The sequence below is a fragment of the Podarcis raffonei genome, chromosome 2 (genome assembly GCF_027172205.1).
Source record: "Podarcis raffonei isolate rPodRaf1 chromosome 2, rPodRaf1.pri, whole genome shotgun sequence".
Taxonomy (NCBI): domain Eukaryota; kingdom Metazoa; phylum Chordata; class Lepidosauria; order Squamata; family Lacertidae; genus Podarcis; species Podarcis raffonei.
In genome coordinates this window covers 66,110,664-66,137,692 of record NC_070603.1, presented here as the reverse complement: position 1 = coordinate 66,137,692, position 27,029 = coordinate 66,110,664, and the positions used below count along the sequence as shown (strand labels likewise).

Here is a 27,029-nt window from a genome sequence, read left to right as displayed (position 1 = left end):
TCCTCAAACAGCCGCCGTAGCTCGGCGCGAAATGCTTTGCGGCACACGCGAGGAAGGAGCTGCAGCTGGGCGGCGCTTTGCGGCGGCGCGGGGCGACGGCCGCTGTGAGCAGCGAAAAAGAAAACGTGAGGGGGAAGCCGCCCGGGAAGAAGGAGACAGGATGGCGGCGGCGTGGCGCCCCGGGGCACCCGAGCGGGTGCTGACGGCCTCGCCCAACTGGTACTGCAGCCGCTGCAGCGACACCTCCCAGGACGGGCGCCTCTTCGGCTTCGCGGCTCGCAACAGCGTGTGCCTCCTGGAGATCCGCCCCTCCGCGCCCTCCTTCCACGGTACGGAGCCGGCACCTCCGCTGCCTGCATCCTGCGCGGGGCTCCCTTCAAACTTCGGGCTTTTCCTTCCGTGCCCGAGTTCTCAGGGCGGGCTTTCAATTCTGGGGGAGCGGCTGAAGTAGAGCCTCCTTGTCCAGAGGCAGTATACCAGATACTTGGGATCCCTCGCCAGCGGGTGTCTCTCTACAGTGCAGCAGCCCTAAGCACACTTAGGACCGCATGCGCCTTCCTTTGTAAGTGTGGAAGGTCTCTGGTTCAGCCCCTGGGGGAAAGATCCTGCCTGAAACTCTAAAGCGTGGTTCCCAGCTGGGGGAAGGGGGCAATTTGATTTTTAAAGGGGGGAGGGCAATTCGAGAATGAGATTAACAGTGAATGGAATATAGAATTAGTCAAACCGATGTGGGGAAGGGTAAGACGCACTGTATGAGAAGACTCATTGAATAGCTACTAGAGCAAGGGTTTTTAAGTTGCGGTCCATGAACTCTCTAGGAGTCCGAAACCAAAAGATTAAGAATAACCATACTAGAGCAATTGCATAATTGTGCCTCCCTTAGCAGGAGATAGGTTGTAACTTTTCACAAATAATTTTTAAATAAAAATTAAGAGAGAAGAGAGAGTGCAGCTTTAAACATAATTTGGAAGTTATGCTAAAAGTGTGTAGACGATAGGCCTGTGTTAATAATAAGCTTTGTTTCCCCCCCAAAATGCTTGAAACCAAACGTTGCTTTATTTTACAGCCATAATGTTTTCTCATCACAGGGGAGCTAGTCGGCCACACCGAAAGAGTTTCGGGTTTCTCGTTTTGTTCCTATCCTGGTCAGAACAGCTTCTGCGCCAGCAGCTCTGATGATGGAACCGTGAAAATCTGGGATACGCAGACATTGACTGTCATGACTGAACATACGTTGCATCAGGTAAAGCAGTTGACTGCAGTGCCACTGTCATTTGACAAATGGAGAATCAGGCGACATTCTCCAGGGAAACTGCTGCTGATGTCTACTCTACAGAACAGTGTATATACAATATACAATAGCTTTCCCAAAAGCATCCATGTTAATCTTCTTTCTCAATTCTCTCCCCCGTCCCCAAGAATACAATTTCTGCAGTGCACTGGTCACCGAAAATGAAAGACTTGGTTGTGTCTGGTGATGAGAAGGGAATAGTAATTTGCTACTGGCATAATCGAAATGACAGCCAGCAGTTCTTCCCAGAGCCCAGAACTATATTCTGTCTCACCTGTTCTCTGCACCATGAGAATTTGGTGGCCATTGGGTAAGTATACTAAGGCTGCATACATGATTTACTATAGTCAAAAATCTCATTATTTTATCCGGGAGCAACTCATAGGCACTTACTTCTTAGTAGACATACAGAATTCTGCTGTTAGATTATTTACTTGGCCCTGCAGAAAGAGGAATACAGAATAAATGAAATTCTCACTGACTTGAGTGATTACATGTTTCACTCAGTTTTCACCAGGGGAACGTAGATGAAACTACGGTAGTTTGATCATCAGTGCCTGAACTTAAGGACTCAACTCTGTTCTTGGGATTCCCTAATTCATGAATAGTCTGTGGTTGCCTTTTTTTGCAATGACTTTTGCTTTTTGAAGATGCCTATAACACATGTGTTTGTAGCTTCGAGAACACTGTCCAACTTTCTCGAAGCTACAAACATGAGCCTGACCAAACTGTGGGAGGCAGTGGAAGACAGGAGTGCCTGGCGTGCTCTGGTCCATGGGGTCACGAAGAGTCGGACACGACTAAACAACAACAACAACAAATAACACATGGGGGGGCATTGGTAGAGAAAGAAAAAACGATTTGAGAGAAAATAATTTTCACATGTCACATTCTAGATATACTTATATATTTTGCACCTGCTTTTGGATTCTGTAAACTACAGTGAAACTTTTCAGAGTTAATACATCCTGCCAGTTTACTAAGTGGTAACTACAGGGTGGTACAGTTCTCACCTCATTTTCCTCAACATAGATGAAAAGCAAAAACATGGCAGAAAACTATACCATTTTGCAAGTGGTCATCTGTATTATGCCAGGGTTTGTTCAGATTTTGTGTCACATAACACTTATAGAGTGTTCACTCCATCATAAGGCAAGCATCCTCTTCTGGGCCAGGGTAGTAAGCATTGCTCCAAATAACTCAAAGTAATTTTCTTGTAAACCACTTGGAGTTTTTACTGCAGGCAAGCAGTATATAAATTTTGTTAAATTAATGGTTGATTTTAGCATTCTGACAGACCAGGGAAACTTAAGGTAGCAACCCCATTCACACTTCACTTTGTAGCAAATCCAGTTAGTCACAATGGGACTTAAGTTGCAAGTACTGTAAACATTCATGAATTGTGTTTGTAGTTCTTCATGAAGTGTTCATGAGCTGTTCTTCATGTTCTATAAATTTTTATATTTGCATCCTCCCTTATTGGGAACCAATGGTTCCAAAGTCTTTGCACCAGTCTGTGGGAGGAGGTTTGGATTGGGTGGTGGTGCCCCTTTGCCAGGCTAAAGAGGTCACCACCAACAAAGTGTCTGTATCCTCTGAGTGGACTTCGAAGGGTAATGGCTGACCAGCTGATCTTTGGGTACATCAAGCCCCTTTGAAGGCACTTGCTGGTTACAGTGATCTCCTTTGAATGTTGACAACTGTCAGTTGCCTGGCATCATTATTATGTTGGGTGGTTGGCAGTATTTTGTCCATGAACAGCGGGGAAATCAAGTATACATTCCACTGGCTGTATCCAGTTCCCCACCCCTGTTCTAGACATATGTTGCTCTTTCTTTCCTTGTATAATGGGAGAGGAGGAATGTGTGTGTGGAGGAGGGACAGTAGACTGCACAAAATATTTATGGGTTGCATCTTGTGCTGACCTAACTCGGTAAAGCATTATCGATAGCTTGAGAATTCAGGCATCCCTCCCCTAATGTATGCCCTTTCTATTAAGCTATAAAGATGGAATAGTGGTTGTGATCGACATCAGCAGAAAGGGAGAGGTTGTTCATCGACTGAGAGGCCATGATGATGAAATACACTCTCTGGCTTGGTGCCCTGAGCTTGGGGAGGAAGGTATATGTGGTCGACAAGATGACTTCCAAGGTATGTTCCTGTACATGGGGCAAAGGGATAGTGTTTGTTCTTGTGATCATCACCCTGTATGTATTGGGTGCTCTAAGGGTGCCTGAAGACTATGTAGAAGATCTTTCATTCAAGAATAAAGTAGTACTGTTTAACTTGATTTCATGGTACTCTTGGAAGAAGACACTGCTGTTGGAGGTGTGACGGAAGAGGCAGCTGTAACAAAAGGCTATTACTTGGCATCAGGAAGCAAAGATCAGACTATCCGTGTGTGGAGTTGCACCAGAAGCAGAGGTAAGTGTATAAAAATTTGATTTGTTTTTCTTTGGCAAGGCATGCTTTGTGCGTGTTTCTCAGTTTGCTTGCTTTGTGCATCACCATTTTGACAGTTCACAGCATAGTACTGACATGTTGTAACTGCATTTAGCACCCCTGACATTCAATGTTTTGCTTCCCTAAGCAAGTATGACAAAACCTCTTCTGATGCCATGTAATTTCTGGCACTGTTGTCATCCAAGACTGAGTGAAACATGAAGACAGAGCAGTTCCTTGGTTGAAGTGAAGGAGACTCTTAAATTGAAAATGCAATCCTTTGCATGTTCAGTCAGAAATAAGCATTCTATGGATTTTCTTCCTTCTAAGTGTGCAAGAAATTGAAACCTACAAAGTCTGGCCTAGCCAGTCCTAAGTTTTGGTGCCTTGTACTCCAGATAAACAAGGGCCAGGAGTTAGATTGGATTCTAAGAACTGAGGCAAGAACATTTCATAAAGTTCCTGGTTATTCATAAGTGCACATCAAATACATGTGAGGAGTCAGCTTTTCATTTTGGAAGATAGTTGTTTTGAGCTATTCTCTCCCTTGTCCTGATATCAGTGGAGCTTGGCAGCACTTGTGGGTAAGCATGCTGTAACCATTCCTTCTGTTTCTGCAGTGGTAATGACTCTGAAATTGCCTTTTTTGAAAAGAAGAGGTGGAGGTGTTGAAACACCTGTGAAAGAACGCCTCTGGTTAACACTACATTGGCCCCCAAGTCAGCCCACACACATCTTATCCAGCTGCTTTGGGTGAGTACTAAATGCAATGCAACAGTAATAGAAAACTCAATGCAAGCATGGAATTTGGGAATAATTCCTTGGCATTCTGTAGCCTCCCCATTTCTGGAGACTTCCTCCTTTCTCGGCAGCCTGAGTCATATATAGAATGTGATGTGTGAAACTTGGTATGATGCAGTCTTTCCCATTCTTAATGGAAGGATTTCATGTATATTACCATTACCATGCCTAGGTTTTTTTTGCATGTCTTGCTATTATTTTCTTAACAAAAAAATTTTTTCCTTCCAGTAGCACCTTAAAGACCAACTAAGTTAGTTCTTGGTATGAGCTTTCGTGTGCATGCACACTTCTTCAGATACACTTATTTTTTTCACAGAGATATTATTTTCTTCACAGAGGTGAGCTGCTGCAGTGGGATTTGACTCAACATGGGAAGCGGAAATGGGAACTTCTGGGAGCTTCATCCGAAGGACAAAACCACTCCAGAATAGCGTTCAATTTGTGTTCCTTGGAAGTAGAGGCTAGGCAGTTACTTCTCTCCATATCAATGGACAGGGATGTAAGAACCACAAGTCTTTTAAAATACTCCAGAGTTTTATTGTTTTGGTGGGTTACCCTGCTAAGTTGCTGTCAGTAGCCATGAATCTGCTCCTAGCTTGCACCTATTCTAGCATTATGTAAAAGCACACAACATCTCTCCAAAATAATTACAGTGGTACCTCTGGTTATGTGCTTAATTCATTCTGGAGGTCCGTTCTTAACCTGAAACTGTTCTTAACCTGAAGCACCACTTTAGCTAATGGGGCCTCCCGCTGTTGCTGTGCCGCCGCTGCCGCACGATTTCTGTTCTCATCCTGAAGCAAAGTTCTTAACCAGAGGTACTATTTCTGGGTTAGCAGAGTCTGTAACCTGAAGCTTATGTAACCCGAGGTACCACTGTATCCATGTATTGCAAATAACTCCGGAAGGGGAGGGTGCTGAATGAATTAATATGGTGTCTGTCAAGGGCATTTGAGGGTTAACTGTTCCATAATTCACCTTGACTCACTTTCCAGCTTTATTGTCTCATTATCATTGTCTCTGGACCTCCCATGATTTGCTCTGGTCTTTGCCTTCTTCAGCCTTCAGTTGTTAATAGCTCAGCTATCGGTGCAAACAGCTATCTGTCTTTTGTGTTACCTGTGGTTTTGGAGATTGTTTTCCGTCTTCTGAGAATTAATTTCCTTTATAATGTCAATTTTATAGAAGCGAAAAGTGATTGAAAGTCCTGTAATCTTTTAAGTTTATCAGATGCTCCCCTTTTGTAAACGGCATGCTTCTGGAGAAATGTTTTGTTAATTCCCCCCAAAAACCTTTAACTCCCCCCCCCCAATCTCTCTCTTTAGGTGAAGTGCTGGGACCTGGCAACTTTAAATTGCTGCTGGACGTTGCCTTCTCTTGGGGGTTTTGTGTACTGTTTGGCCGTTTCCCCCGTGGATACAGGCTGCCTTGCTGTAGGAGTTGGGGATGGCATGCTTCGGGTGTGGAACACCACGTCTATCAACAATCACTATGATGTGAAAACCTTTTGGCAGGGCATTAAATCCAAGGTCACAGCTGTAAGTGTGTGCTTTGATGCTTCTCTGTTTTTTAAAAAAGTTCTTCTGATTCCGAGATTGATATTGGTAGCAACCTAATTGGGGTACGACTAATGCTTGCTGTACCAGGAATGTATGGAAGCACCTAGAGTAGCAGAGTCCAATACCTGGCAGATTTGTAATAGTAAAAATAAATACATTTTCTAAAATGGCAAATCTGATTTAAAATGATTGGCTTTCCAATTAAAATTTTCGCCTTTTGATAACCTGACGAATGTGGAAAGCAGCACCTTGTATGGATAGAAATGAATCCCAGACATCCACAAAATGTTGAAAGCCTTGTGGCTCTTTCTGTTTGCAGTTGGCCTGGCACCCAAAGAAAGAAGGCTGTTTAGCTTTTGGAACAGATGATGGGAAAGTCGGCATCTATGACACCTACTCCAACAAGTAAGAAATGACTTGGCTTTTGTTGGACAGATTATAACTAAACTAAAAAAAAAAAAATGGAGGAAATGTTACAAAGGTGGGGGGAGTATTTTTTAAGGAGATTATAGAAGGTGGATATGATAGAATTCACATTCTAATGCAATAAAAGGAACTGTGTACTCCTGAAATGTCATGCCGAAAATATTTACAGATATTCCAGTAAACATAATTTTCTAAATAAAGCTTTGAATTTGTTTTGAATATAAAATGTAAACCTTTTTTGTTAAGCTGATTTACTTCATTTAAAGTCATTCATAAGGTTAAAATCTGAGCAAAACTGACATTGGAAAGCTCACAGTGATTTACTATTCTCTGAATTGAGACTCGGCATAAAAAATTGCGTATGCAAAATAGAGCACCAACAGTCTCCTAAAATTTGCCGTGGAAGAATGCAAAAGTATCTTGAAAAGTTCTGCCGTTCTAACTTTTGCTTCCTAACTTGCTTAGCCATTTTCACACTTTGATTTCTGTTTGCAATCTTTTTCAATTATGCTTTGCATTTTACACTAGATAATGCATGCTCGGTAAATATGACACCCAAATTCTCCTTTAGGCCCCCACAGATCTCCAGCACCTTCCACAAGAAAACAGTGTACACGTTAGCCTGGGGACCTCCCGTCCTTCCGTTGTCCTTTGGTGAGTCTGGGGAATCCGTCTAGGATCGCTGAAATAGCCTTTAAGAAGCTAACTAGCAGACAGTGGGGTGTCTATAGTCTCCAGTGTTAAGAATCAAAGCATAGTACAATACTTATTTCCTCCTGCTCTGGAGGGTAGGACTTGAGGCAATGGATTCAAGTTACAAGAAAGGAGATTACGACTAAGCATCCGGGGGCGACAGACTTTTTGACAGGAAGAACTGTTAGACAGTGGAACAGACTCCGACGAGAGGCGGTGGACTCTCCCTCCTTGGAGGTTTTTAAGCAAAGGTTGGATGGCCATCTGTCGTGGATGTTTTAGCTGAGATTCCTGCATGGTGGGGTTGGACTAGATGACCCTTGAGTCCCTTGTTTTATTACTTCTGATACATTCTATGTACTGTATGCCTGTCCCTGCATTCTCCAACATTACTGTGTGCAAAGAAAAACAATTGACGTTTAAGGGTGGGGCAGTAGTGCATCTGGCTTAATTCTTCAGTGATTTTGTTGTCATGGGGAGAAGAGCCCTGTTGCATTAATGTAAATCATTGCATGGGGTTTTGCTAGCAGGATTTAGTTAGTTGAATCCCGTCCGATATGTTTTGCTAAGCTGGTTAGCACACTTCTTTCTGCCAGTTGTATTCAAGGTGTCTGCTTTTAAAAAGACTAACAGGTTTAATTTCTTTGTTTCTCTCTTGCAGGAGGGGATGGTGACAGACCTTCAGCAACTTTGTATAGTTGTGCAGGAGAGGGGATTGTCTTTCAGCACAATCCTTGGAAACTTGGTGATGAAGCCCATGACATCAACAAACTAATCAGAGAAACTAATTCAGTCAAAGTGAGTAAGAATTTACGGGCCATAGGTGAAATTCACCTGTTAAGTCTTCTCCATCTGTTCTGTGTTGTGCTCATGGCAGTGCAGCCTTTGATACTGATGGGCTGAGTTAGGTGTGCTGCTACTCAGGGAACCGAACAATTTGCAGTACAGTTTCTGAAGGAAAAGAGAGTTGTCAGTTCAGCTGGAATTAAAACTGTGGGCCAGGAAGAGCCTCCAGGGGGTTGGGAAGCTGAGGGAGTCCAGAGGCAAAGAGGCTGAAGGAAGGACAAGGGAATGGCAGGGCCTCTGAAGACCTAGTACGCTCAAGTTCAGGAGGTGGAACAATGTGATCTGAAAAGCAAAGACCTAGGAAAAGGATTGGGGTTTGAAACATGGAACTGAAGAAAAGTGAAACCATGATTAAATTAGAACAGCAGGGAAATAGCGTAGGCATGAGGGGGAATGGGAATTGTGTACTATTGGAGGAAGGCAGTGGGAAGGAAAGGGAGTAAAAGGATCAAAGGACTGCTAGGAATCTGGAATGGGAGTTTGATGGAGGAGAGAGTGTGCACACAGTGTCATCGCCATGAGTGTGAATGGGGCTCTGAGGAAAGAGAACCATCTTTTCCTTCCTTGTTGAGCAATGAAGAATGAAATCAAAGAAGAGGTGCTGGGAGGAAGGCAGCCACAATTGAAGTCAAAACTGTCTAGGTTAATTGTAGGGACACTTTCTGGAAGACATCTTTTTGGTCTTCTGTACTACTTTTTTTTTTGGTCAGGCTTTATTCTAAATTTTAAGCTATGGAATTTATTCTCACAAGAGCTAGTGATGACCATGAACTTGGATGACTTTAAAAGAGAATTAAACAAATTCATGGCTATTGATGGCTGCTGCCCTTGATGACTATGTATGTCTCTGAGGCAGTATGTCTCTGAATACCAGTAGCTGGGAAACTGCTGGAGAGGAGAGCCCTGTTAAGCTCAGGTCCTGTTTGCAGGCTTCCCATAGGCATCTGGTTGGTCACTGTGAGAAGAAGATGCTGGACTAGATGGGCTACTGGACTGATCCAGCAGGCTCTTTTTGTGTTGTTTTTCTCTTTCCTTTCCAGCTTTCAGCTATTCAATTTATTATTAGTTTATTTGTATTTTATATAGCATTGCATGGATCAGTTGTTTTGTTGTAAGCCACTTTGAGCATGGTTTTTGTGTGTGTGGAAAACCAGCATACAAATAAGATGTATGACTGATAAACAAAACTTTGAGGTGTTGTTTTTCACTATATATAGGGTTTTTTTAAAAAAAAATGTTTTTGCCATTTATTTGATACATTGTGGACCATTTGGGGCACAATCTTGTGGAAGAAAGCTATGTACAAATAGACAGATGAGTGAATGAGAGCAGAATGCCATCAGCTGTCACTACAGCGCTATGACAGTAACCCTGAGAGGATTACTGCAAGAGCAAAGTAAGAGGTTGCTGGCGAAGGGGCTGAATTTCACACTTCCAGTTCTTAAGCTGCTGGCTGCTACTCTGATTTCCATCCATCCCACAATTGCAAATCTGTTGTAGATTTAGCACACTTGAAATTCCAAACCTTCAATTATGAACTTGAGCAGATGTTTTAAAGACCTCCCCAAACCTCAGCACATCTGTCTCTTGTTGGGGTTCTCTTTCTGCATGTTGGGGCATTGCATCGTCTCTTGTGGTGAGGCTGCCATCCATTGTTCTTACTCTTCTGTAACCTATTTGCACAGGAAAGCCTGGATGAACAATTGACATGACTTTGGCTTCTGGGCCAGCCATGTGTTGGCTGGGGCTGGCCTGAAGCTTTTCATAGTCTATAAGCACTCATAATTTAGTTTCAAAGCTATAGCGTGTGCCTCCTTCTTGGCGTGAGCAAATGTCGTTAACGCCGTTCTGCCGAATTAAGGAAATAAGCAAGGAATGAGAGGCCAGAGAACAGGGGTAGAACAGAGGTTTTGAGTTCCCCCCTTTTGGCTTGTCGGACAATGGTGTGTCTCCTGAATTTTCCTGTTTACTTTTGTCATAGCATTCTACATTCAGGGAGAAGTTGCAGTTGCTTTATAGGTTTCACACATCTGCGGCAAGATGTGTGGCTTGGAAATCCAACTACAAATGGAAAAACGTAATCAAATGGTTTCAGGAGATTGTAGGGAGGCGGTAGTCATATGGCCACAAATGGCTTTCCCCCGCTGGTGTATCTTGTGCCAGGCCATGTTGGCTGACTGAAATTGTTCACTTGTGAAAATTGGTGCAGGAATTTCATGGATTCCCATCTCCTTTGTGCCCCCGCTCTTAACCCAGGCAATTTTGGAAGAAACTGATTTTCTGGATCCATTTCAGTCGGGGTTTAGGCCTGGTTTCGGCACAGAAACTGCTTTGGTCGCCCTGTATAATGACCTCTGTCGAGAGAGAGAGACAAGGGAAACATGTCCCTGTTCTCCTCAACCTCTTTGCAGCTTTCAATACCATTGACCCATGGTATCCTTCTGGAGCGACTGTCCAAACTAGGAGTGGGTGGCACCGCTTTGTGGTGGTTCCATTACTACTTGGATGGTCGTTTCCAGCGGGTGTTGCTTGGGGAATGCTTTTCAGCCCCGTGGAACCTCCAATGTGGGATTCTTCAGGGCTCAATCCTATCCCCTACATTGTTTAAATCTGCATGAAACCGCTGGGTGGGGTTATCTGGAGGTTTAGAGTACGTTGTCAGCAGTATGCTGATGACACTCGGCTCTATTTCTCCTTTACATCTGCAGGTGAGGCAGTGGAAGTGCTGGACCTAGTGTCTTGCCTCAGTAATGGACTGGATGAGAGCCAACAAACTGATACTCAATCCAGATAAAGCTGAGGCACTGTTAGTGGGTGGTTCTCTAGACCAGATAGGTGGGAGATCACCTGCTCTTGTTGGGGTTACACTTCCTCTGAAGGAGCAGGTTCGTAGTTTGGGGGTCCTCCTGGATTCTTTGGTGTCGCTCAAGGCTCAGGTGGTCTTAGTGGCCCGGAGTGCCTTCCATCAGCTTTGGTTGGTGGCCCAGCTGTTAGGACAGGGATAGCCTAACTACTGTTGTCTATGCTCTGGTAACTTCAAGGTTAGATTACTGCAATGTGTTATACGTAGGGCTGCCTCTGAAGACAGTTTGGAAACTTCAGCTAGTGCAGAATTCAGCGCCAGGTTGCTCACCAGAGCCAGATGGTTTGAGCATATTACGCCGATCCTGGTCTGATTGCACTGGCTACCAATTAGTTTCCAGGCCCAATTCAAAGTGCTGGCTTTGACCAATTAAGCCTTAAATGGCTCAGGGCCGCAGTACCTCACGGACCGCCTCTTTCCATATGAACTTACCTGGTCCCTGAGATCATCTTCTGAGGCCACTTCTTCGTGTGCCTCCTCCTTGAGATGTCAGGAGGGTGGCAACACGAGAACGGGCCTTCTCTGCAGTGGCTCCCCGTCTGTGGAATGCTGTCCCCAGGGAAGTTCACCTGGTGCCTTCATTATCCACCTTTAGATGCCAGGCAAAAATGTTCCTTTTTAACCAGACCTTTGGTTGATTTGATTGACATCCTATGCCCTTTCAAGATGTGGGGTGTGGTTTTTGTTTGGGGGGGGTTATTGTTTTCATTTTGATTGTGTATTTTGTGGTTTCATACATTGCTTTTATTATTTGAACCGCCCTGAGACTTCTGCATATAGGACAGTATATGAATTCTAATAATAATAATAATCAGTTCTCATGTATTTTATTTTTTGCTGGTTATATAAAAAGAGTGTCGGGACTATTGAGGTAGCTCTCTACTTCTTTGTCTATTTTATTTTAGCACAAACTACCAGCACACACAGAGATCAGCTGGAAACCAGATGGCAGCATCTTGGCTATTGGTAATGAAGATGGGTATGTACTAACATTTAAGTTCATGCTAACTTTATATATGCAGTAGGCATTGTGGGTTTAAGGTCAGCACAGGGTGTACTTAACAACCTTCCAAATCTAACTTGATTTTAAACATGACAAAAATAGAAGTGGCTTACTTGGACGTACTAAGCTGTTTAATTTTTATTTATTTTTTTGCTAGCCTAAGGAGTTGCATATATTGTTTTGGGAAGGCAGGTGGCAAACGTTTTTGTTTGCCACATTATTCAACTTGTTAATTGATCATCTCTTCCTTTCTCCCCCTCCTTTATTTTTAATATTGCAGTTCTATTGAAATACTTCGGGCTCCTGACTTGAAACTCTTGTGCACCATCCAGCAGCACCACAAGCTCATCAATGCTATTCGCTGGCATCACGATCATGGGGCACAGCCAGAACTGAGTTACATGATAGCTTCTGGCTCAAACAATGCTGTCATTTATGTACACAATATCAAGGGTGTCATAGGTAACTCTTGCTCATGCTTTTAGAACCTGCCATCAGTCACTCTGTTCAGACAGCAAACTGGCGGTGCTGCTATTTCTCCTCTTCCTGGGCATGTTGGCTCCTTCGTGGCTTCAAACACTAAAAGGTTCTTCCTTCTCCGTTTTTTTGAGCGATGCTCTGTGTGTATGTGCATCATTGCACAGATCTGCTTTTATGGACGTGTCAAGAGATAACAGCAGCCTCGTTTTTTGTGTGGTACAGAAAACACCTGTGTTCCTGTAAAACTATTTTCTCAGTGAAGTTTGGCATTCATGGGAGATTTCTGAAAAAACTGTAAACTATATGATAAAATTAGCCTTAATATTAGCATGTTGTCTTGGGTTTGGGGGGCCACTGGAACTAATGGGGTAACGGAGAACTGAAATGATGACAGTAACACAGAACTAGCATGTTCAGGAGCTGATTGCGCAGTCAGAGATCCTAGATTTGACAGAAATTAGGTTATGCCCAACCAAAATGATGATCCTGGTCTGGTAATACCTGTTCAGATGAAACCATGAATCTTGGTAGATTCAAATTTGCTGAGCAAATAGGATTCAAGGAGTATATTGTTATTGAGTCACCATTAGCTTTGACCAGGCATAGGCAAACTTGGCCCTCCAGATGTTTTGAGACTACAACTCCCATCATCCCTGACCACTGGTCCTGTTAGCTAGGGATGCTGGAACTTGTAGTCCCAAAACATCTGGAGGGCCGAGTTTGCCTATGCCTGGCTTTGACAGTACGCTTTGCTTCCCTTACGTTGTGATGGTTGCATTTCCCCCCCAGTATTGTTGTGTTAAATCCACTGAAGTCAAACTTCAGAAATTCAAGCATTAATATTGTTGCTGTCTTGAGAGAACTGTGCAAGAAAACTATCCTTGGGAACACATTACTTAACAGCACATTGGTGTGTACGGCATTTGCCATTGTGACAGAAGATTTCTAGAGTGTGGACATGGGCTACTGTTCCCTTGTGCTTGCACTGCCGAGGGTCTCTGACCAAATAACATTGGCACCTTTTGAAGCAATTTTTATTCTCTTGATATGTGTTTAGGAACATTTGTCCGGCTGCTTCCAACACCATGTATTTTGTCTTTAGAAAACTCCCCAGAGAGACCTGTGACAATAACTGAACCCTTCCGTACTTTGGCGGGGCACACAGCTAAGATTACTAGCTTGTCTTGGAGCCCACATCATGACGGGCGGCTCGTATCTGCTTGCTATGATGGCACTGCCCAGGTATGATTGTGAAAGGGTTGTGATTTTTGTACAGTTCTCCCCTCTGCCGCCGCTAATTAAACAGATAAGGGATTTAGGGATGCCTATTTTGCTCTTCTTTTTAATCAGGGAGAGTTGTATCTTGAATAGTGGCTTCTTTTGCTACATTTTGTACAGAGTACGCAATATGTATGTGCTTTGTTAGGTGTTAAGGAGGCACGTGTGTAAATAAATGGAGGCAGCTGCCATGAAAGGGTCCTGCTTTAGGATATTTTGTAGGTGAAGTCAGCACTTTGTGCATTCTTGTATTTTGTCTTTCTTGCAAAACATAAGTAATAAGAAAAAACAACATAAGTTTCTTCCTAAGTGTACTTTGGTGGGTGTGTGTGTGTGTATAGAATACAGGAAGTGTACTTTGGGTGGGGGGGGTGTACACACAGAGAGAGAGGAAACTGACCTTGTACAAATGCGCCATGAGCAAAAAATGCCACATTAAGAAAAATGGGATGTGGGTGAAGAGAATGCGTATACATATAGTAGGCAACCTTTGCCTACAGACTCTGTTGGAAGGGCTGCTTGCTGTACTCCAAAGTGGGGTCTGGAGACTCGGATGCCCCTCCTCTGAGGTGACCCAGTTGCATTAGCCTTCTTACTGCAAACAGGAAAAGTTTTGACTGCTTTTCTTAATGAGAGGTTATTTTTACAGGTTTGGAATGTTCTGAAGGAAGAGCCTTTGCACAACTACAGGGGACACCGGGGCCGGCTGCTTTGTGTGCAGTGGTCACCTGTGGAAGCGGACTCCATTTATACTGGAGCAGATGACTTCTGTGTTCATAAATGGGTAGCTACAAAGCAAGAGCACAGCCGCCCTCCCCAAGGTCAGTAGATTGCTGATGTGTTGCCACCAGGGGCCTAGGAAGGGGGTGAGGGGAAGTAGATGCATTTGCTTCTGCATTTAGTTCAGTGTTTCTCAAACGTAGCCCTAGTGAGTGTTCCTCAGTCAGCAGGAATTGAGGCCTCATGAAGTGTGATGAAGATGAGAGCTCACCTGGCAGCATAGACAGAGCTCCAGAGAATGATGGTGAGCACAGCTCATCAGTGCAATTCGTCTGGTGCACCCTCCTTGAGTGAGGGTGTGTGACTATTCTCCCAAGCGCATTTTGAACGCACACAGCTTTTATTTTCAGGACATTCCTGTTATTTTGTAGGTAAGAAGAACATTGAATTGGAGAAAAAGAGAAACACTCAACTCAAACCAAAAGCCAAGAAGAAGAAGAAGCCCTTGGGAAAGGTGCCTTCAATACCGGATGTAAGTGACTGGGTGAATGGTGGCGAGAACGCGAAAGAGTCTTTCTTAGAGGAGAATGGCCTGTCAGACCAAGAGGGAGAAAAGGAGCAACAGGAGCAGGAAACAGTAGAAAGGATTTCCATGGAAGGTATCTACTTCGTTTGTACGTTTTCTTACACCATCTGTCCAAAGATTCCCCAGATCTTGTTTAAAGAACAGAAGGTCCCTCTCTGGTCTGCAAATGAAACTGTGGATATAATCATTTTAATACCAGTTCAAAGAGCGGAGATTAACTTTTAAGTGGTTATGAGAATGGCTGTCATCTTTATTCATTTTATTTGAAATTTGAATACCGAAAACAAAGTAGGACGAACCCTTGACATCTGGCACAAGTAGGATCTCTGCGCTCTTAGTTTCTGTAGCTCTGAAATCAGACTGTGTTATCTTTGAGGTAAACTAAACTGAACTGGAAGTTGGCCTACACTTCTCAGCTCTCTTACACTTTACCTGTTTTTCAACCAGCATTGAAAGCCAGAGGCCATGAAATATTTCATAGGAAATAAGAAGCATGTGAACATCAGTTCTATTTTGCCCAGCTTTTATTTATTTTTTCGAGTTTCTGTTTCCATAGCATGTATAAAATTGGCCATTTTTATGCTAGACGTTATGCAAATGTAGTTTTGTTATTCACTGTAGTTCATAAGGATTCTCCAGTGTGTTCACCGCTTGCCTGTGTGACCGATATTCCAAAACCACATGTGATCCACAAGACCCCGCTTGTGAGGAAGGATCAGTTTAAACCAGGTAGGTATGTATTCTGTAGGAGAAATCTAGGGAGGCTACATAGGATGGGGACTTGTTAAGCCTTCTTTGCTTTAAAAAGGAAATACATTTGCTTGTATTACTAATTGTGGTTTAGCGCACCTGACCGTCAGCCATGCTGCTTGGGGCTTATAGGAGTCCAAAATACCTGGCAAGCACCAGGTTGGGGAAGGCTACTTTAGCTCTCAAATGATGATACTTTATGGTAGGCAAACCTGAGGTTAGCTATTCCCATTCAGTGAATATGTCAGCATGCTGTGCCCATAAATCCTGTCCAGTGTGTTTTGGAAATGAATTTCTTGAAGCCTGTGGCTAGAGATTCCCACTTGTAGCCTAGAACAATATTATGGCAACTCTCTTCTCAGGAACAGATTCTTCTATGAAGAGGAAAAAGCCTCGCTCCATCCTACCTCTCAGCACATCTATGGACCATAGGTCAAAAGAAGACCTGCACCAGGACTGTATGAGACTAGCAGCTTTCTTGCACTCCAAAGGTATGGGCAGCAAATTCAGTAACGATGGCTACGCTTGACTGTGCTCAGCTGAAATGTGTGTACTGTTAAATAACACGGGTTGAAAATATGCAAAGTAGGCCAGGGTGTCTTTAATAGATGAATACATATGAAACAGTAAATTGCCATTCCAGAGATTAAGCAGAAAATCTACTTGCGAACAAAAGGACATCAAACTGAACATAAGAAGAATGTATGTATGGGAGAACCTCAATCTGAGTGGTCACCTGGAATCTATTCTTGGGGGGGGAGGCGTTCTTAAAGTAATTATGGTTTTAGGCCACAAACTTCACTGAGTTCTTCGTATATTAATAGTGCTTTATAAGTAATCGAGAATTGTAAAACTACTCAAAATATTTTACCCTGTCATGAGGAACATAAACATATATGTGAAACAGAAGGTGATCGTCTTTTGTTTTCTTTCTTATAGCTCAGAATGAAGATATATCCTCTTGTTCAAAGGATCCTATCCATTTGGGGCTATTCACAGACAGACCTGCCCTGTACAGAATGATAGAAGCAGAAGGTTAGTCCTTGAATCCTAACTCAGGTTTTCCCACCTTCTTTTTTTGGGTGGGGGGGTGAAAAACATGGTGGGATATCTAGATATTTGTGTGGCTGTTTAGTACCTAGTGAATCCATCAAGCTTTAACCTCGAAATAAGTGGCTCCTCTAAATTCTCTTGTATGACAAATTGCCTAATATTCATTCCAACTACAGAAAATAAGGGTGGTGTGGGTAGGGTGGGTGTTTAAGGGGCTGAGGTGGCAGCATGGTCTCAAAATTTCACCATTAAACTGAAGAGCTCATAGTAGAAAGCCAGTTGTGTTCCAGCGGTGACTTGACTATTTTATCGTTGTTTTGCTGTACGCATTTTTCCGTTCTCCTTCTGTGACGCTAACCAGGGAACACGTTTGGTTTCCCTCAGGAAAAAGCCACTTGGAGAATGGACACCCGGAATTATTTCAGCAGCTCATGCTGTGGAAAGGAGATCTGAAAAGTGCTCTTCAGTCCGCTGCAGAAAGGGGAGAGCTGACAGACCAGCTGGTGGCCATTTCGCCAATGGGTATGTTTTGATATCCCTCACCCCGAAAGAAGCACCTGCTACTTGGCTACCAAGCAGGCTTAATCCAGACACAGCAAAATCAGGCAACTCTGAGGGCTTAGTGGCTGGACTCAGGAGAACAGAATAATTCTAAAGTGGTTTCCTCCCCCACAGTTAAGAATCCTGCGTTGTCTTTTTTTTATATAAGATGTTTATTAAAGTTTTCAATATTAATACAATAAGAAAAAAAAATAGAAAAAAAGAAAAAATAGCACAAATACAAAAAATAAGAATGATTAAAAACACACAAAATTTCCATTACTTATTTTCCATTAACTTGTTTCCCAGACCTCCTCGTACCTCCTTTTTTTGTATTCCAATTCAAATTGTTAATTCAGCAAATCCTTATCGATAAATTTTAACCTGCTTCTAAACCTTTTTTTCATATTCTCTTAAAGCATTACAGCCAGAAACCACTTAATTTCTATCCGACATCATTCTAACATTCATTAATTTTACAGTGTTTCTGTAGATAGTCCTTAAATTTCTTCCAATCTTCTTCCGCTGACTCTTCTCCCTGGTCTCGGATTCTGCCAGTCATTTCTGCCAGTCCCATATAATCTATCATTTTCATCTGCCATTCTTCCAGAGTGGGTAAATCCTGTGTCTTCCAGTACTTTGCGATGAGTATTCTTGCTGCTGTTGTAGCATACATAAAGAAAGTTCTATCCTTCTTTGACACCAATTGGCCGACCATGCCCAGGAGAAAGGCCTCTGGTTTCTTCAGGAAGGTATATTTAAATACCTTTTTCATTTCATTATATATCATTTCCCAGAAAGCAAGAATCCTGCGTTATCTTTACACTACAAGACAAGAATGTTTTTCCGCTCTTGTAGGAAGTCCTTTCTTGTATGTGTTCACTTCATTGTTGTATTATAATTTTTCTGTCACTGTTTCAGCTGGCTATCAGACCTGGGCATGGACTGTAGAAGCCTTCGCAAAGCAGCTCTCTTTTCAAGAGCAGTACGTTAAAGCCGCGTCCCATCTCCTCTCCATTCATAAAGTGTATGAGGCTGTGGAGCTGCTGAAATCACACAACCTTTTCAGGTTACTATACTCCTGTTGTTTTGATGGGTTACAATGTAGAACATCCCCCCCCCCCGGCCGCTTAAAAACTAAAATACATTAAAACCTAGTTATTAAAAGTCCTAGGAATAGTGAACACTCAGATCCATTCCTTCAGTTGCATTTCTGGATATGTAACGAAGGAAAATGTATTGCCAGATAAATCCATAGCTGGCAGCTTTTTAAGTTGCAGTGGGCAAAGATGGATATCAAGTTTAGCGCAAGGGTGTAATAAACGGTTGTGTTAGAGCTGGTATAGGAGCTGATGTAGTTACATTTCTCATTTTAAATAACACTGTATTCTATCCCACCTGGTAAAGAACCTGGCCCAATTCACACATGTGTTCAAGCCCCAAAAGATCAAGTGATTACTCGCTTGTACATGAACCATTGCAGGTGAATGGTCATAGATAGGTCATATATGCCTGTTACTATGCAGATAAAATCCTTCCAGTGACAGTAATTCACACATACATGAAAGACTTGCCAGCTTTTGAGCAATCGTGTGATTTCTCTACTGCTGTGCATGTGTATGTGAGCCTGTAATGTTCACAGATAATGCAACAGTGCTACAAGTCATTCAAGTTAGACTTGCTGGTTTAGTGAATGCCTTGGCATCTGAATGAAGTAGAATCAATTCATGATCATTGTTAGGATCAACTTCCTTTTGAAGTAAACAGAAGCATGCTCGTTTTTCCTGTGCATTAGTGTGGTGTATCTAAATGGTTTTCTCATTTCCTCCAGGGAAGCCACTGCAGTTGCCAAGGCTAGGTTGCGTCCTGAAGATCCCGTTCTAAAGGATTTGTACACCAGCTGGGCAGCAGTGCTGGAGAAGGATGGCCATTATTCCATGGCAGCCAAATGGTATTGGTGCAAGCAACACTTTTCTTACTTTAAATGAGAGCACTTTTGAACCTAAGAGCCAGGATCTCCTAAATAGTTTGGTTGTTTTGGAGTGCCTTCCTTCCAACATGAGATGATGGAGGGCACAATCATTTAATTGGTGCAGAGTACTGTAGAACTGTGATCCACAGATTTGGGAATGTGACAGCCAGCTCAGTGCTGTTCACTTCAACCTGATCTTTGCCATTCTCAATGTGATGTGCAGTAATGGCCATGGTGAATATTGAATCACTTCATAGAATCATAGAGTTGGAAGAGACCACAAGGGCCATTGAGTCCAACCCCCTGCCAAGCAGGAAACACCATCAGAGCATCAGACATATGGTTGTCAAGCCTCTGCTTAAAGACCTCCAAAGAAGGAGACTCCACCACACTCCTTGGCAGCAAATTCCACTGTCGAACAGCTCTTACTGTCAGGAAGTTCTTCCTAATGTTTAGGTGGAATCTTCTTTCTTGTAGTTTGGATCCATTGCTCCGTGTCCGCTTCTCTGGAGCAGCAGAAAACAACCTTTCTCCCTCCTCTATGTGACATCCTTTTATATATTTGAACATGGCTATCATATCACCCCTTAACCTCCTCTTCTCCAGGCTAAACATGCCCAGCTCCCTTAGCCGTTCCTCATAAGGCATCGTTTCCAGGCCTTTGACCATTTTGGTTGCCCTCCTCTGGACACGTTCCAGTTTGTCAGTGTCCTTCTTGAACTGTGGTGCCCAGAACTGGACACAGTACTCCAGGTGAGGTCTGACCAGAGCAGAATACAGTGGCACTATTACTTCCCTTGATCTAGATGCTATACTCCTATTGATGCAGCCCAGAATTGCATTGGCTTTTTTAGCTGCCGCGTCACACTGTTGGCTCATGTCAAGTTTGTGGTCAACCAAGACTCCTAGATCCTTTTCACATGTACTGCTCTCAAGCCAGGTGTCACCCATCTTGTATTTGTGCCTCTCATTTTTTTTGCCCAAGTGCAATACTTTGCATTTCTCCCTGTTAAAATTCATCTTGTTTGTTTTTGCCCAGTTCTCTAATCTGTCAAGGTCGTTTTGCCCAGAGCCTCGTAGTCTCTTTTGACTTGGGTGGTTACGTTGTCTTGAAACAAAGTGTCTGCTGGTGAAATAAGAGTTTCTTTTGTTTATGGTTCCCTTTCAGTTACCTGGGAGCTGCCTCTCCCTATGATGCAGCCAAAGTGCTGGCTAAAAAGGCTGATACCACCTCCCTTAAAGCTGCTGCTGAGCTGGCTCTGATAGCTGGAGAGAAAGATCTGTCAACAATGTTCTCCTTCAAATGCGCCCAAGAACTTATGTCTTCCAAGAATTGGGTTGGGGCACAAGATGTCCTCCAGCAGCATGAGAGTTTGTTGGTCAGTGTGTGTTACTCCTTTTACTGTTGCACCATGGATGACTGGAGTTGTATCACCTGTTCAGTCCTGTGCATATTTGTTCAGAGGGAGATACTGGTTAGCTTTGCAAGCCCAAGTGATCATTCCTACTCAGGGTAAATGTGAAAAAGTGATTTCTTTTTCAAAAAATCTGAATTTTAAAAGTGCTCTTTTTAATGTATATTGTGTCATTTAAAATAATTGGTTTAAATAGTATATCTCTTTGTAATTCAAAAAACTTATTAAAATTTACCATCTTAATTGCTTGAAAACAGAATCCATGACTACAAATAGAGTTAAAGCCTGCTTTTTCATGGAAAAGTTATCAATAGCACAACTTATGAGATGAAGTATCTCAAATGTGACAACAAGTTATACAATACAGTCAACCATTCAACATGGTAATCTACTTCTTGTTTCAAGTAGAAACACTGTTTTCACAACTATTGACACTTGCCTCTGAAGTGTTTTTTAGTTTAGACATTTATACTTCATGCAGGTCTGCTTAGTTGTTGTACGTGTATATATACAACTAGAGCCAAACAGAAATCCTTAAGCTACAGTCCAAATACATACTTACTAAGGAGTACTCTTCTTTCAATAGAGTGGTCTTATTTTTTCCTTACTGTTGTAAAATCAGAATTTCAGTTCCTGCCATAGGAAAATTCTGCTAATAGGAAATACCTTCATTATTTAAGTTTCCTAAATATTCCTAACTCTCCCAAGAGACATTTGTATTTGTGATATGACATCTACCTTTCAGCCATATAACTCCATTGAATACATTGCATCAAGTTTTATGAGAAACATTCTGGGTTGCTTTTAAACATTCTGGGTTGCTGTTTAAATGAATCGGTCCCTGGGTGCCTTGTTCCTCCTGACTATGGTTTTAATCTATAGGGACAAAGGCTGGTGTTCTGCGTCAACGAATTGCTCCAAAAGTGCCTTACTGAAAAGAATCTGGTGGAAAACCGAAGCCCATCCCTACCTTGCTACCACAGCTGGACAGTGAAGCAAGAATGCTCTTTCACAGAAATGGTGGCCGATGTGTGGCAGAGCATATTTGGTGTCGATACTGCTGAGCAGTCCAAGAACCTGCTTGAACAGCTGAGAACTATTGAGTATCCTCCCGCTACTAGCCATAGTCATCCTAGGCAGGTAATTTGTGTGTGGGCTCTGCCTGTATGGTCTCTCTGAATTGGAGAGAAGGTTGAGGAAAGGTGATCTCACTGGCATGAATACAGTGCAGGATTAATCATAGTTCTTAGCCATGCTTTGCAAAATGGGTCAAGAAGTTAGTTCTGTAAATCCCCATTTCAATCAATCCATTTTGTTCCTGCTGTATTTAGGAAAAGTACTGGTAGGACGACTTTATGCTTCATGGTGTATGCATTGTGTGCTTTGAGAGAGAGCTTGCATCAGTTTTCTTGACTTGCATGTTTTCCATCATTTGGCATTGTTTGCTAGGCAGGGGCGTCTTGAAGGAGTGAGCCGAGTGAAGAGACTCTCATCTCCCAAGGACTAGATGTCCCACTGGGCATTCAGCATCCTGTTGAATTAAGTGGGACTTGCTTCTGAGTAGGCAGGCATGGATGTTGCTGAATACCAGGCTGGTTCTTTGGTTGCCAGCCCCTTAAATTAATGGTGCAAACCTTCACATACTGTCTACTGTGGACAGGCTTACGTGATAGAAGTTCATGGGGTAGAGTGACAGCTAGACAGATAGGGCTTCATTTCCTGCTTCAAAACCGTATTTTTTTTGGTAAAAATGGTGCTTTTAAAAACAGCCCCTGTGATCACCACAGCTAAAAGCATCAAGCCACTTTCTACAGCAGGGGTGGCTACCTTTTTTTGGTCCACATTGACTGACCCACGGTCAACCAAAGTGTCAAAGTCCACACTCTGGAGCTCCCAGATTGCCACCAAATGCAAACTTCACTTGCTAAGGAGCAACTGGGGGCATATGTTAAGGCTCCTTGTTGTTCTTTTGGAGCCTGTTTCACACATGACATCACATGACACTGGGTCTGGGGCAGATGGCTATCACTCAGGGGGAGGAACCAACTTGCGGAAACCAGATTAAGACCTCTGGTGGGCCTGATTTGGCCCATAGGCCAGAAGTTCCCCATGTCGGATCTTCAGAAACCTTTTGTGTTTTCACGGTCCCTCCCACCCCACCCCCCTCTCTCACTAGGTTTTGTTCCATATTTCCCATGATCTCACACTGGCAATTCTGAGCCATCAGACAGCTTCCTGGGAGGAGACAGTGAAAGCCACTCTTGCAGCTGTGACCCGTAGCTACGATGCTGGAAACTTCAGACTTATGCAAGAAATCTGCAACCTCCTCCTTCCTACAGGTATAAAAACTCATCCCACATTTAGGTCAGTTTTTATATAAATCCATTGGAACAGATCAAGACTTCGAGCCCCCCAACTTACAAAGTTCCTATCCAAGGATGGTATTCTGGTAACTTTCCTATAAGAATTTTGCTTTCTTGGATCCCGTCATTGGCACCTCTGGCTTCCCTTTTATTCGTTAAAAGGGCATAGTTCAATTTGTCACTTAAGCAATATTGAGCAGAGGCTGCATTTGCATGTAATGGGACGCCAAGGTTCTTGGGTTAAGAAACCGTACTCTGCATGCAACCATGTTCCTCCAGCTTTGATGCACGTTGATAAGTAAACCAGGAAAAGGGATAGCTGTGTTGCATCAGAAGCTAGGACCATGAGTTTGTATCCATCTCAATCATTGCATACACAGAACACCTACTGTTGGGGCATCGGAACTTCCCCTGTGAGGGCACATGGAGGAGGAGAGGGAAGGAAATTTTCATCATGCTCACATAATGATTTAGTTGGATACAACCCATGACTTTTTGCCCTGGTACACCACAATCCATAAGCTTAGCAGAGAATTAAGCAGTTGTACTGAACTGTTGAAAGGGAGAGGACTGCTTACGTCCTCCTTGTTCTATACAGTATGCAGATAATCAGTGCGGTGTTCTGGAGAAGTTCTGTTGTGTAAACCAAGGCATTGTTTTAAAAAATAACTAACATTCCACTCTGTATCTGACCCTGATTAGGCTGGCATAGTGAGGCATCTACAAGGCCACTTCCAATGACACTTCTTGTATTTCATTTCCACCAGTCAAAAGGGAACTGGCCTCTGCTTAGTGACAGGGATGTCTTCTGTGTTCTACTTCTTTTGGATACTACTAAGTTGGAGCTTTGTCACAGATGAAAAACTGGGAGGGTATCTAGGAGGAGGAAGTGCTACATTAAATCACCAGTCATGTAGTCCCTCCTGAGTGAATCAGGGCAAGCAGCCCATCACATGGCTGCCTTCCTCACTGTGCCAGCCTAGAAGGTATGGTAAGTGAACGCATGTTCCTTTCCAACTGTGCATATATTATGTTTTGACAGGTTGTGCTCATCTAAGAGAGAAGCTGGACAGCACAGATTTGCAAAGTATGGCAGCCTGCAAAAGCCTGGAGGCATTTGTAGCTTATGGGCAACTATACGATCTCTGGTGGAACCCGGAACCTGTGGATTTGCGTGTCGTGGAACAACCAGGGCTGACCTCTGAGGCTTGCACTTTTGAGCTGTCCACTCCTGGCCAGAGTAACAGCGAAAGAGTCTCATTGCCTGAAGAAACTGAAGTTGAAGATCCGCTTTCAAGCGGGCAAAACAATTGCACACACTCAGAAACTGATTCAGTAGCCAGCTCAAGCCTATTAGTGGAAAGACAAGCAAAACTGAGGGGCTGCAGAGTTCTCCTTTCAGAAGAATATGCTGCAATCCAAAGTACAAAGAGAGAGATCTCTAGAATTCAGCAGACTTTGGCAGACATGATCAACCAACATCAGAAAAACAACCTCCACCAAAGTGCCACCAACAGCCAAGATTTAGCGGAATCCCCAGCAAGCCAGAGTCAGACGTAAGTGGTACATTTTAGTGATGATGGTAGTGCTCAAAGCTGGCTGTGGAATCCCATTGAACTAGGCCCCAATTCATAAATTTATGTTGTGTGATAGTTGTAAAAAAAACCAAGCAAACCCTCAGACCTTCTAATGGTGTGGTTGGGATTACTAGATGAGAGAAGTTCTGTTGTACTTGCAGAAGTTGTTCCATGTTTGCATTGATTTAGTTGGGTATGACACATGGGAAAGGTGTTAATAGTCTCTCCACTCAGTGTGAGCTTTTCAGGGAGACCTTGGCTGTGAATATTTGATACACTAACCCTGAGAGAAACCTTTGACACACTTCACAAAAAAATGATCTGATTTTTTTGCTTCAGACAAGTTGCTGCATTGCTTCTATAGTGGTATTTATTATACGGAAGTCAGTTTCATAATGTTTAATGACAGAAAGTTATCAAGCCTTACAATCACACTTTAATTTCTAAGTTAAAGTGAGTGGCAGGTTGGGAATATTTAACTTTTTTGTATTTTTGAAAATGTGATCTCTTAAAACTTCTTTATAGTAAGGAACAAGTGGATGAACCAGTTTCTCTGCTAGATTTGACAAAACAACTAACAGAAGCAAATCAGAAACTGGCAGAGTTCCCGGATAGTATAAAGGTAAGTCTGACTTTAACATGGAGCAAAATCCTTGTTTCCCTGCTTTACTTAACAGCACAACTTGTAGGAAACCCAGCCAGATGGGCGGGGTATAAATAATAAATTATTATTGTTATAACTTGACAGAAGGAAATCAAGAGATTTGGGTCTCCTTGAAGATATGTTTGAAGATGCTTGTTTTGTTGTAGCAGTAGGTGGCTAACCTGTGGCCCTACAGATGTTAAGATTCAATTTCACCAGGGAGAATGGGAGTTGTAGTCCAGCAACAGCTGGAGGGCAAAATCCTGGTTTTTACAAGATCAGAGTGGTTTAAAAATCTGCATAGCACTCATTTCAAGCTACCCTTTCAATGATGTCAATGACTGGTTGGCAAACAGCTGACTTGTACAGCTTCAAGTTGGAAAAGTGACTGAATTCTAAAATATGTGACCCCAGAATATACATGTGTGATAACCTATGAGCAAGCTATGTTCACCTGAAATATGCAGCAGTCATCACTGAAGATACCCATGCAGCTGAAAAGCTGCTTACTGCAGCAGCACAGTGTAGCTTTAAAATATTGTGCTCTTTGGAATAGCACTAAATCTGGCAGTTGTTATATTGATCGTATAATGCAGCTGGGAAATGTGGTAAGATATATCACCTCAGCTTGGAGTTATACATAGGATTTTCCAGTGTGTAAAAAAAATTCTTTTTTCCAGGTTTCTCCCTTCCCCGACGTACTTGAGTGCTGTCTTGTTGTGCTTCACATGAGTGTCCAGCACCATGAAGTAGTTCCAGAATTACAGGAGAAGTCATTAGAACTACTTAGAAAATACAAAGGAACTCACATTTGTAAGGACGAAATATGTCTCATTCTAGAATGGATGAACAAGATACTTCTACATAGTCATGCCGGTCCGTGAGAGCTTTATGAAATAATGTGCAGAAAGAAAACCCAACCTACCAGAAGTACCCATTTTTTTTGTAGTGCTGTCAACTTATTTTTTTATTTTGAGGAAATACTCTGTGGAAGGATTCTCTAATGTACATTCTCTAACGTACATAGTTTCCATGAACTTTCTGTGCACGACAATTGACCATTAAATAGTATATGTTCTAAAAATGAAATTTATTTTTTCATCACTGCTTTCATAAGCAAATTTTGCAAAGATTTGAGGATGGATGCTGCCTACTGCACGAAGGGACCTGCAAGGGCACCTTTAAAAAATGCTAGTATGGATGATACAAAGCACAGTTGACCGCTCATCATTGCAACCTTGTGAAGGTATCTTACACCAAAAGTAGGATGGGGAATAAAGAAAAAAAACATGCATGGATGGTGCTAATTATAGTATGCGTATCAATTAATCTTGAGTATAAGGTAAGGCAAGATATTCTTGACCTTCCAAAACGTTCACAAACCAGGGCGCGGCTGACTGGCCCCGGAAACAATGCCGACAGCCAAAATGGATGTTTGGCTTCCAAAAAATGTTTGCAAACCGGAACACTTCTGGGTTTGTGGCATTCAGGTACCACTGTACATTATATTTGCCACAAGTCTTAGGAGATCTAAGGAGACAGAAGCCACTAGCTGAGGGTGGGGTGAAAAACAGCAGCCTTTTAAGACCCCCAAAGATCCCAAAAACTCGCTTGATATCACTCATTGGCTAAAACTACTGAAGGGGGGGGGGCTAGCTTATCTCACAGAAATCAGTTGGTGGATTAAGGCATGCTGCCAGCTTTGCTTTGTAGCTTTTGATCTAGGAG

At 42.8% G+C, this 27,029-nt stretch overlaps 1 protein-coding gene across 3 annotated transcripts; it reads left to right on the top strand.

The window, feature by feature from the left end:
- Positions 1-16: 16 nt before the first annotated feature.
- GEMIN5 (gem nuclear organelle associated protein 5) lies at positions 17-26,390 on the top strand. Of its 3 annotated transcripts, none has more exons than XM_053377100.1 (28): positions 17-329; positions 1,089-1,243; positions 1,420-1,601; positions 3,291-3,442; positions 3,605-3,715; positions 4,354-4,486; positions 4,871-5,033; positions 5,860-6,072; positions 6,413-6,498; positions 7,091-7,173; positions 7,874-8,010; positions 11,827-11,900; positions 12,205-12,386; positions 13,507-13,646; positions 14,332-14,503; positions 14,834-15,061; positions 15,610-15,717; positions 16,101-16,229; positions 16,678-16,773; positions 17,176-17,313; positions 18,253-18,400; positions 19,163-19,282; positions 20,472-20,682; positions 21,601-21,858; positions 22,895-23,057; positions 24,124-24,637; positions 25,184-25,280; positions 25,982-26,390. In XM_053377100.1, the coding sequence occupies exons 1-28, from the start codon at positions 32-34 to the stop codon at positions 26,183-26,185; spliced, it is 4,695 nt and encodes a 1,564-aa protein (XP_053233075.1). In that variant the 5' UTR covers positions 17-31; the 3' UTR covers positions 26,186-26,390. The 3 variants fall into 3 exon arrangements, with proteins under 3 accessions (XP_053233075.1, XP_053233074.1, XP_053233076.1); XM_053377099.1 differs by having other exon boundaries at positions 3,602-3,715; XM_053377101.1 differs by having other exon boundaries at positions 252-329; positions 1,067-1,243; positions 3,602-3,715.
- Positions 26,391-27,029: the final 639 nt, after the last annotated feature.